We start from the raw sequence: 11657 nt of genomic DNA, 5'->3' as shown, positions 1-11657 counted from the left end.
AAAAAGAACGGTCTTTAAAGCAGGCCACACATGTTTGATTCATGTTCAAGTGTACAATAATGTGAGAAATAAATGTACATTGTTCAGCGATATCCTAACAGTGTCTCTTGCTCTTATTCGTTAACTAATGTCATCCGAAGTTCATAATTAACTATAATTTCGTAAAATAAAGCTACAAACATCATTCCTTCAGCATAATGTTTATTCAAACGCGACTTGATTTTATCTGAAAATATTGTTGAAATCTACATGTGGCTGTATTTAAAGGAAATGCGAAGTAACTTTATTAGTTGAGGGAATTGCTCTCTTGCTCTGGTTTACAATCAAGGTCAGTCCATGAAACAAGTCAGATTCTGAAACGTACACACGCGAAACAATAAATGTTCTCAACAGGGTGGTAAACAGTAACTAGTCGTTGAACAAGTAGAATATTTCCATTTTGGGAAAGGGGGCGCTGATCAAGTCATGACGTCATTCAAGAAAATCAAGGAATCCCAAGATTATCTTTCACCTCCTCCACTGGCGTTCATTTCGCGGAGTGACAGCTCTTGATGCATGTTCACTTCTAGTGCTAGCAACGGAATGTTGAGTGATAGATTTAAATGCAACAACAGTGCCTGCTAGCCCCGAGATAAGACGACGCTCGTGGTCGTTACGGAAAATGCCCGAGGGTTAGAGTGACCTGATGATAGTGAAGAGGTGTCTGGCTACATTGATCTGATCTTAGATAAGCCCAGTGGATCCTTTATCGGATGGAATGACATGAATCATCAGTCATTGACTAAACACGATGATTAAATTTCTCTACATTATGAATAAGCAAGGGGTGCTTAGGGTTTCCAGGTATTGTTAGCCCTGTTGTTTCCTTCCGAGTTAGTGAGGCCAGTGAACTACTGTACCCCAGCTATTCATTAAGCCAATGAAAGAAAAGAAATTCAAAGGTCACATTATTTTACTTTGATTTCTGTTGGATGATCACCAGCATATTGTAGAAGATTGGTTGAATATTTATTACTAGTATTTAACATGTGAAGGACGCTGTTTCTGACTTACCTCAAATGAAAACAATGGGGGGGGAGGGGTTCATATTTTCTGAATCATTTGTTTTAATGAAGCAAACCATATCATAGTCATGAGCTGACGTATGGCTTTGTTAAAAATTGAAATAGTTACTCAAGTTCATATTCACGAGGTTGTCAAAGTGCAGCCAAAGTGACATGAGACAAAAATTCAATCAAAGATTAGGTTTGAAACACTGAGTTAATAACAGTTGGTCAGTTGAAAAGAGTTTTGAGATAGTTAATAATATAGATGTGTCAAAAGAAAGTTAACATATGACTTGAAAATAAGGAATTAGTTGGACCGTCAGAAATTAATTGAAACTGACAGTAAATCAAAACAGATCAGACTGTTTTGATGCAGTTACCTATGCATTGTTTAATTCAGCTTATCGTCTCAACAGAATATTTTGTCATTTATAACCACCCTGCTTTCTACTTGCAGGTATTTCCAACACATGAGCTTGAAAGAAAGGAATCAGTTGCAAACCAGTGTCATTAGGAGTGTCATGGAGAGATCTGATAAACAGGTAAATTACAGTATTCATCCATTTGGTGTTTCACCCAAGTCCAAAGTAAGAGTGTGTGTTCTAGAACATTTTCCCCAATTTTCCAACAAGAGGATGGGGTTGAACTAATAGTTTCAAACGTCACTGCTCACCTTTTAACTAAGAACCAAATTTCTTGTGTCACAACTGACTTCAGTTTGTGATGAAAATATTAAATTTGTGTACCTGTTAACAATATATGTCATAAATCTCGTGCAAAGGCATTTGCCCTATTTGAATCTAAATTGAATATATGTCAGGTAATGCATACGATTGTTATTTTAAGATGAAATAAACAGAAAGGAATTATCATACTGCCCCACCATATATAATAGTCCTTAGTCTTTTTTTTGCATATTTTTTCCACAGTGTAACATTTTTGAGCTGAAGGACCTGACTATAGTTTACAGGAAATATGTGAGCCTGTACATGATATCAGCTGTAACTCCAGATGAGGTAAGTTTCAGGTTTCATTGTCATTGAAAGCCTGTTCTATTAAGAGGACATGAATTTACTGACTGCTTCCCAGCATGACTATAATGACTAGACAAGTCTTAGTGACATTTAACCTGGCACCCAATCTGGTCACCTTGTACTTAAATACATCATCAGTTCACCTTTGTATTATGCTCTGAAATACTGTTGGAAAATGTTTAGTTACGCATATTGTCATTGGATGTCAATATTTAGCTAATATGAATGTATGTAAATATCTTGATTAACCAGAGATTCTTAGGCCTTTTTCTGATGTAATGTTGCCCAGTGTTAGTGTGAAGTATTGAAGCTTATGGGAAAGTGATACCTGTTCAGAATGTATAAGCAGTATGTTTTCAAATTTTGTTGATGCACTGTGTTGAATGTTAATCAAGGTAGTTGTTATTTGCATATATCAGAAAAACAAGTCCCTTAAAGTTCATTTAAGTGGTCTTGACTCAAGAATTTCCAGTTTCCTCAATGTTTAATGCTCTGAATTTGACAATGGTAGATGCCATCACTAAATTCCATTTTCTGTTCATCTGGAGAACAGGTTCAAGTGGGTTTTTGTTTTTTGTGGAATCTCACATTGTCAGCCTCATCTGATGCATACTAAGCTGCAACTCTCTAATGTGATAAATCTGTTCTGTGACATCTGTAGTAGTGATTTCATAATTGTCCACTCTCAACAATTCTGTATGTATGCTTTCACATTTATTGTACCTGTGAAGATCTGGTATAGAAATGGCATGCTTGTCATAAGAAATACTTATGGGATTAGGTGGCATAGATTTATGCTCAGTGCTCACGATGTCAATCATTCGTCTATTTACACACCACCATCCTATAGTTGCAATATTACTGAGTGTGGCAACAATATACATGTATATTATGCTTGCAGTGACTTTAACCTTTGACCTCCATGGTTGCCATAGACTTCGTGATGACAAAGAAACTTTGGCTCTTTAACTTCTATTTACTATGAAAATATGTTGCCACCTAATCATGCAAAGTTGTCATAAGTTAACAAAATTTGTGTTTTCAACTTGCAAATTCCCCTTCAGAATGAGCTTGCAGTGTTGGAGCTGATGCAGAATATCTTGGAAACCCTGGACCAGTATTTTCAGAAAGTTGTAAGTGGTTGTTAACGTTCTTTTGTGATAAGTTTTACCCATGTTGAATACAAAGTAATGTTCGCTACGATATGATCAATATCCTTTATTAGTAATGATATGAATTTCAAAATGTTCTTGTTCTCTTTAATAATGTAATTATTGATATTGATGTTGCATTCTATAGTGGAAATCTTTTTGTCAGGATTTGTGGATATGTATTCAAAGATCAGTGTTATTGAGTTCTACATATCTGTTATGAAATAACGATGAAGTTTGACCAGCTCCTGAAAGAGTTAACTCCCCTTGTACAATGGATATCCTTCATTATGGATAATGGAGGTATCTTTTTCTTAACTATGGTTTTAAATATGTTCGAGTTTCTGCAATTATGAAATTTTATTGTTTAAAATGTAGGCAAAAGAGCTTGGGTTTATAAACGTCTAATCTTTAATTTGCTAATGTGTTATTAAAACCAGGTTTGCTACTTCAGTTTCTGACATCAGTTTTCTTCTGTTTCAGACTGAGGTAAACGTATCCTTGCAAAAGAAAACCTGCATGTGCAATAGCCTGTTTAATAACAAAGTCCTTTTCTGATGCCTGGTTTCGTAGTAAACATGTATAACAGTAAACTCATCAGATAACTGCTTGAAGTTTGAGATGTTGCCCATATGACACTCATCACTTTGGGTTTGTGTAGTTTATATTGGCCGATCAGTATGTTTTGACCCCATGGATATACAAATATTAACTGATTTTTAACCAATGAACAGATTTATTTCCCCTTGAAAAGTTAACTTCTAACTGGCATTGTCTTTTGCCCAAACACACGATGCATGTGCTGATATGAGTTACATTTAGCCAGAAAAAATGCTCTTTTCTTTGCTTTGGCATTCCATGTATGTATGATTCCTGCATTCAGTTAGCCTCTCAGTCTCCAGGGTCCCCATTCTGTTATTTAACACTTACTCTGGATACGCTCCATTGGTTTACGGTAAGATTTTGTTATGTTATTTCCAAATAGCTCTTGAAGTTCACTGTTCCTAAAGTAACCAAACTCTAAACACAAAAATAAACATGCTGATAAACTTGGCCTTAACCCTTTTCCCAGATAGTGTCAAATACAGAGCGGGTGCACATGGTGTTGGATGAAATGATTGTTAATGGTTATGTTGGAGAGACAAGCAAAGTGCGAGCCCTTGTACCATTACAGTTACTGGACGCAGCCAAGAAGTGATCATATGGTAGTGTTCAAAATTAAACACTCTTTCATTGTTTTTATCTTATGACCCACCTAACCTTCATCTTTGATGAAATGGTTGCTGAAGCAGGCAAGGGTTTATTCCTTGTATCTCTATGGTTACTGGACACTACCAAGAAATGATGCCAGAAGGTTGAATAAAATGTTTGTAGGGGATGAGACACTTTTATGAAGAGGAATAGGATGCAAAGGCCTATCTGCAATACATTTAAGTGGCATCTAGTGGGACAAGAAAAATGACTTCTTACACCTCTTCACAACTGGATTAATTGACGTTCACAAATGACCAGCTGCTTCATGGAGCATGATCCAGTAATGCAGATGTTAGTGTAGAATTAACAGTAAAGGGAAAGAGCAGGGTCTTAAGTAAACTGTTTTTTGGAAGACTCTGATGAGTGATTTAATTGGTTTGCTGGACAAGATGGAAGTATGTGCCTGTGTTGTATGTTGAGACATGGCTTCCTTCACCTAGTTGTTTAATGTTGAAAACGATGATGGCGGTGCTGATATTTTCAGCCAGCATATGCAATGACATGCTTGTCAATATTATGTTATCTAGAAAATTTTCTTCATTGATACTATTTAAATGTCTTTTATTGTTTGATCTCTTCATGGCACAAACTGAGGACCCTCAGCAAAGAGTTATCAACATCTGTGGCTAAGTTAAAAAATCATGCTCAGACAACCAAAATTAATGAAAGCAACAATTAAGTTTTTATTATACAATTATTTAAAGTCTTTATCTGATTCCAAGATGGGTGAAGATCTTATGTGATTTGAGGTGACATGCATGTAAGTCACCAGAGGTCATTCCTCATGAATAGTTGAATTCATAAGAAAAGAACTTTTAATATTGATGTCTTTAAATGCCGAGAGCATATAGTCATCATAAGTCTTGCCTTATTTGTTGTTTGTATATTGTCTAAGTGTAATGTAATCTGGATAATTAATCAGTTTCTTTTTGCTCTGTGCAGAAGTTATTCAGGAACGGTTACACACTGGTTGGAATCACACCACTGAACTATTATATATTCTTCATATGTTGATGTGACAGATTTATTTTCATAATAAGTCAGTTTCTACTCTTATTCTTAGTATGTCACATCACTGAAGTCACCACACAGACATAATCGGCCTGTTATGAAATATACTCATAGAAACAAATAAGGAAATGCCTGAAAGTACATGTGTTCCCATATTTATTCCCAAAGTCTCACTTGTTATTTCGTGTGTTCCTTTATCTATTTCCATGAGTATATTGACATTCCATTTACACCATCAGACTATGGTGGCTTACCATATACTGATATACTGGTAAGCCCTCCCAAAAATATATTTCAGCTTACTGTGAGTCTCTACTTTGCAGATTCTCATGCCTTTCGGTATGTAATTAACAAAACAAATCATTGAAAATTGTTTTTCAACCTATAAAGTTGAAAAACAAAGGTGATGAAAACAAGCCTGTGAAATCAGAGTTAAAACAGTTCTTTACTTTTCCCCCAGCATGCGCAGTAAATAGGTAGTGAAAAGTGTCGCAGAGCTTGAAACAATATGCCTGCCCAGAGTATGAGTTCCTGAGCAGTAGTCTAATCTTGGTTGCATGCACAGATAAGTAAATATCTACTCATCACCTAAAAAAATAAACATGTTGATTGTGATAAGCTGACTCTGTCAGAAAACTCAATGTCTGGTTTATTAACACATGTCTGCCTGCCTGTCTGCTAATGACAATATACAAAGCTCAGTCAATACTTCAATCATTGACCACATCCAATTTGAAATTAACACCTATCGGGCTTATAAGCCATGAACAAAGAGTGGACTAAGTGTATCGGCAAATGAGCCAGTGTCCAGTGAAAAGTCTTCTTTACACTTAAGTGCGCACCCATGGGCTCTGACTGGGTTTCGAGGAGGTAAACCCAATCACAAGATATTGCACTTTTGATTTGCGATTATAGGCTTATAATTTGTTTATGTTTATTTGTTCTCAATCGGCAACGGATTTTTTTATATCATGAATAAGTGATAACTGTGTTTTAATAATGTTTGATATTTTGGTTGCGTGTGACCTCTAATGATTTCATTATAAATGAATAATTGAAACTATTTCGTTTAAAATAGTCTTGTAAATAAAAATACATTAATGAATAAGCAGTTTATGTACTTTTCATCTGTTGAAAAGCAAGCGCGAAGCAAACCCCCGTTGTACATGTTATGCTGAATTGGTGAAGATATCGGCGTTTCTATGGATGACCTGAAAAACTAACGAAACTCATAGACTTTCAGTCAGTTGAGACATAGCCCGTAAAGGTCCTGCAGATTTTCCACATGAAACACAATGATTTATTCACGATTGTTGGCTTGACAACGGTGTTGATTGGGAGTGGTTTAATGTTTATTAAGTACTTTAAAACTCAATATTTCTATACGGACAATGCCATTGCAATTTCTGCATAAGGTCTTCATTAGGTATCCACGCCTCAATTAACGTCACAAAGATTGCGCACAGCCCATCTGACAGATGATCGTTAACAGAACGATACACCCAATTACATATGATTAGCACAACCTTCAATAAAGAACATAAAGTATCCGTGGCAATGAAGACCGGGAACTCTATAAACTAGAGGCATACCCCTGAATACCCTCTGATAATTAACCAACAAAGGACTGCATTCAACTCCAAAAGTAAGGATGGGCGAAATAAAGAATATTTTGCAAAAAAATGAATACACAAGACACAAACAAACACTGAGTCGTGAAAAAATACATTAATAGCATTATATACACTGGCATGGAACTGCCACTATTGACATCCCGAAACCACGAGTTACTGGCGTACATCTGGATTGTCAACAGAATTTAATAATACAAGTATTGTATACTCTTCAAGAGAAGAAACTTGACATAAAACAATTTGAATGAATTCAGGTACATATATGACACAAACCAATCCATGCTCAATCCCAACATGTTGGGGAATGTTTGCTTACGACAAAGGGTTTGAAGAAAGAAACGTTGAACCAGACTAACGTTACACTCAGGTCTGTAGTAAATCGCTAAAACGCAACCTACAGGAAATGCACGTGCATCATGAAATGGAACTGTGTATCACCCTGAGCTGATGTTTATGACCAGGCTTTCAAAAGCCACATGAATGGTACTCGACATACATTGCTTTTAGCCACTATAGACGTCAAGAGAATGAAAAGGCCGACAGAAGCTCAACGAGACAACGCCATTGGCCGTTTACACGGACGGGCATCCCAGCATGAGGTAGCAAGGTACTTCAGCCATTCGTAACTACTCGCCTCTTTCCGTAACCTGCTTTCCGGAATGACTCGAGTAGTTACGAATGGTACTTCAGCGTGTCCACATTGACCATCTCAAACCTTTGCACCCGATACAACAGTACTGGAATGTTTATGACAGACCCAGGCCAAAGATGCCACATACGCCCAGGATCGCTACATGCTGTTGAGACATTTTCGTTCAAACACCACGACCGCATCATCCACAACAATCCAAATCCTTGGAGTGCGCCGAATCTGACCATAAACAATGCTCAGGTGTTACATGGCCCTCTCGATCACCCGATTTATCCCCCCACTGAACATCTATGGGATACCCTTGGTCGATTCTTGCACCAGCGTAATCCGTCACCTCGAACTGTACAAGAACTGCACACAGCACTTCAGCAAGTGTCCAAAGATTGCACAAGACAGCATCTCCTTTCTTCTGTGGGCCACCGCTGACGTTTTGAGCCGTTGCTCTGACCAAGTGGCTTTGAAAGCCTTCTGGATTTACCAAACATTTTCTGGATCATGTTCTGGAAATATGTCAAGTGATGTTTTACTGTAAATGAGCAATGATGTCATGTTTGAATCAGTTATATGCACTCAGTAAGTCAATTTCAAAAGAGCATATGAAATTTCTTGTTTTGAAAGAATAAATACCTAAACTTAATAAAAACATTGTCCTGATCAGTTTCAGGATAACTGTTTGCGCAGTTTTTAACGTTTCATTTCATTCAAACTCAACAAATATTGCTTTACTGAATGTTCTAATATGGCATTTGGAGTTCGTATTAAGCACACAAAGAGGTGCGTTTAGAGTAAATATGACCTCACCACGTGTACATGACAATCACGTTTCCGGGTGGTCACATACTTTTTGTTTGAAGCATACCAAAGACTTCTTTTGGGCGGGAATAACAAACATGGATGTTCACGATGTCGGATGCTAGTCGTGTCTAAAACATGACACTTTCTTTGTAACGAGACAATCATGTTTTGGGTTGTTGTTTTTTTTGTTTTGTTTTGGTTTTTTTGTTTTTTTGTTTGTGATTGACTCCAGTCCAGGAATCAAAATGCCAGCACTGTCGCCGTTGGCAAGGCGATGCTTATCACTTTTTGTTTTGATGTGCTTAATTCGTTTAGATTTTTTTAGACAGGCACTCATAAGTAAATGTTACATAATTTCTCAGCATAGAAATAAGAACGATGCAGCGCTTGTTATTATGCAGTTAAAGCGTACTGGGTGACAAGCACCATGCAGGTTAAAGGTCACATGCAACGTATAACACAACTTTGCATATTCTGGTACCTTTCGGTATGCACTTACCGAAACAAATCATAAAAAATGCCAATTCAACCTATAAAGTTGAAAAAAACGCGATGAAAGAAAAGCCCGCGAAATCGGATTTCAAATGTTTCACTAAATTCCCCCCAGTGCTGGGGGGAGAACTGGTTTCAGCAGCTGTGCTGCGGTGCGTTCATAACGCATGCGCAGTGAATAGGGTCGCGGAGCTTGAAACAGTATGCATGCCCAGAGTCTGAGGTCGTGAGCAGTAGTCTAATCTTGGTTGAGTACACGAACAAGTTAATAATCTACTCGTAAAAACAACTTGTTGATTGTGGTAAGCAGTCTCTGTCTCAGGGAAAGCTCAGTGTATGGTTTATTAACACCTATGTGTCTGCCTGTCTGTCTGTTATAGACAACATGCAGTACACAGCTTCTTGTCATTGACCACGTGCAATTTGAACTTAACACCTATCAGAATAGACGACATAAAGAAAATAAATTGCACCCGAGTCCCTTCTCTGCCACATTATGTAATTAGGCAGGTGTGATACACGTCATGTTTTTCGGATGAGTGGGTCTGACGGAAACTGGTGCAAACTCTTGTCAGTACCAAGTCCTGCTTTGTACTTGGACGAATGACAGATTCCAGCCATGCAGTAGTTTACCATGTCTACTGAGATGATTTTTGATTGGATAAAGCGCAAATTCAGAGAACATGAATTTTCAAAACCTAACATCTCTATATACATTCTTCATTGATAACAACTTCTTTTAGTGTATCTGATTTTTTGTTTGACAACAGTATATGAATCCATACTGAAACGACACATCAAGTAAAAGAAGTTGTTATCCATAAAGAATCTTACTTTCTTGTGACTCGCCATACTTCTAAAATGCCCATCAAACAGATCATCTTTCTGTAAACACAATGAACCCTCAGCATATCAGCAAATGAAACAGCCAATCGGAAGCCGTCGTTACACTTGAGTGCAGATCCACCCGCTACGACTGGGTTCGGTCTCCCGAGGGCTTTGTTACGGGGGAAGTAAGCCCAAGTACAAAATATTGCACTTTTGAATCGCGATTGTACGCTTATAATTTTGTTTATTTGGGGTTTTTTTAAAGCAGCAATGTATATTATATGCCATGAATAAGTGATAAATGTATTTTAATTATGTTTGATGTTTTGGTTGCATGTGACCTTTAACAAAAATCAACGGTAGATACAGATGGTTTCGTTGTCACAGAGTGAGGAGCGCAAGTGTTCTTGTGCAAGTGTAACAAAGCAAGAAGACAAAGTCATCAATACCCACCGCAACGGCGTAGTACTCTTAATGAATATGTCTACTAATTAGGAGTACACCATTAGACCAAGCTGTGTGCCAAGTTTGGTGAAGAAACACATTGAATGGTTTTAGATTTCCTCATCGGAAAAGAGTACTACCACCAATTTCAATCTAAGTCAAACTTGTTGCCATGGAAATGCCAAAAATACTTTATTCAGAAATCCAAAAGTACCAAAAGGCACCAGTACACCACTAGACCTAGCAATGTGTCAAGTGTGGTGACAAAATAGTGAACGGTTTTCGAATTCTACTCCAGGAAAGAGCACTACCACCAATTTCAGTCGACATCAAACTTATTGCCATTGAAATGCCAAAAATATTTATTCAGAATTCCAGAACTATCAAAAGGCACCACTATACCACCAGACCTACTTATGTGCCAAGTTTGGCCACAAAAGAGTGCACAGTTTCAAAGTTCAGGGTCTCGTTTAACAAAACTCTCGTAAGCCTAAGGTTTCGTAACTTTTCTCGTAGCATTTGCACCTCCTATGTGACCAGTATCAGGCCCCCCTAAGTAACTGAAGGAATTACGGCAAATTTGAAGGAATTGATTACATCTCAAATGTAAACAAACGCAGCCCACTCGCGAAACAATTGCAGCGACATCAGTAGTTTTGCGGTAATAACAGAAACACAACGCCCCTTTTTAGGAAAAGAGCGTCATAAGTCATGCACATGGATGCTTCCGATGTTCAGACCAGGGAGCCTATATAGAGAGTATAGAGTTATAGAGTATCCCTGTTCAGACGTAAACAACCTCCGGTGGCATGACTTATGACGCTCTTTCGCAGTGACGATCTTTTCCTAAAAAAATAATTTATAGCTCCAACAACACCTCATACCTAAACGCATTGACACGGGTGGTCAAAGATGGATAATTATGAAAACAAAAACAGTAGAAACTAAAAAGTACTGTAAACTCATCGGGGCGTTGTGTTTCTGTATAGAGGGGGAGAAGAAACTCCTCGAAAAGCCGCTGAACGTATGTCTCGGGTCATTACGTAACCAGTGTAGCCAATATGGTGGCAGCGTAGTATTTAAGATTGAACCCGGTTTATTATCAATAGCTGATTAAGTTCGCTGAGTGTTGTAAGATAGGTTAACTATTTTGTCACTTCAGGTTAAATCAAATAATTGGTATTAGTGTCTGTATTGGGACAGTAGATTTGCAGTAAAGTTTCAAGTCGCTATGTTATAGCTCACTGGCTTCTATTCTCGATTCACTGCGAAGATAGACTGAATTGTGCCGATAAAAACTTCTTTCACACATTCGT

The 11657-nt window shown here is 37.6% G+C and overlaps 1 protein-coding gene across 1 annotated transcript; it reads left to right on the top strand.

Annotated features, from left to right (window-relative positions):
* Nucleotides 1-460: 460 nt before the first annotated feature.
* Nucleotides 461-6516, top strand: LOC137294945 (AP-4 complex subunit sigma-1-like). The gene is made up of 6 exons (XM_067826165.1): nt 461-843; nt 1504-1588; nt 1976-2062; nt 3145-3213; nt 3715-3726; nt 4304-6516. The coding sequence occupies exons 1-6, from the start codon at nt 791-793 to the stop codon at nt 4427-4429; spliced, it is 432 nt and encodes a 143-aa protein (XP_067682266.1). The 5' UTR covers nt 461-790; the 3' UTR covers nt 4430-6516.
* Nucleotides 6517-11657: the final 5141 nt, after the last annotated feature.

The sequence above is a fragment of the Haliotis asinina genome, chromosome 8, assembly GCF_037392515.1.
Source record: "Haliotis asinina isolate JCU_RB_2024 chromosome 8, JCU_Hal_asi_v2, whole genome shotgun sequence".
Classification (NCBI taxonomy): Eukaryota; Metazoa; Mollusca; class Gastropoda; order Lepetellida; family Haliotidae; genus Haliotis; species Haliotis asinina.
This window is presented reverse-complemented; position numbering and strand designations above follow the sequence as displayed.

Excerpts from the sequence above, each read along its gene's own strand:
- LOC137294945 (XM_067826165.1), top strand. The coding sequence starts at position 791 with ATGATTAAATTTCTCTACATTATGAATAAGCAAGGGGTGCTTAGGGTT. Across the intron at positions 844-1,503 it reads GGGGTGCTTAGGGTTTCCAG|GTATTTCCAACACATGAGCT; the intron begins GTATTGTTAGCC and ends TTCTACTTGCAG. Across the intron at positions 1,589-1,975 it reads TGGAGAGATCTGATAAACAG|TGTAACATTTTTGAGCTGAA; the intron begins GTAAATTACAGT and ends TTTTTTCCACAG.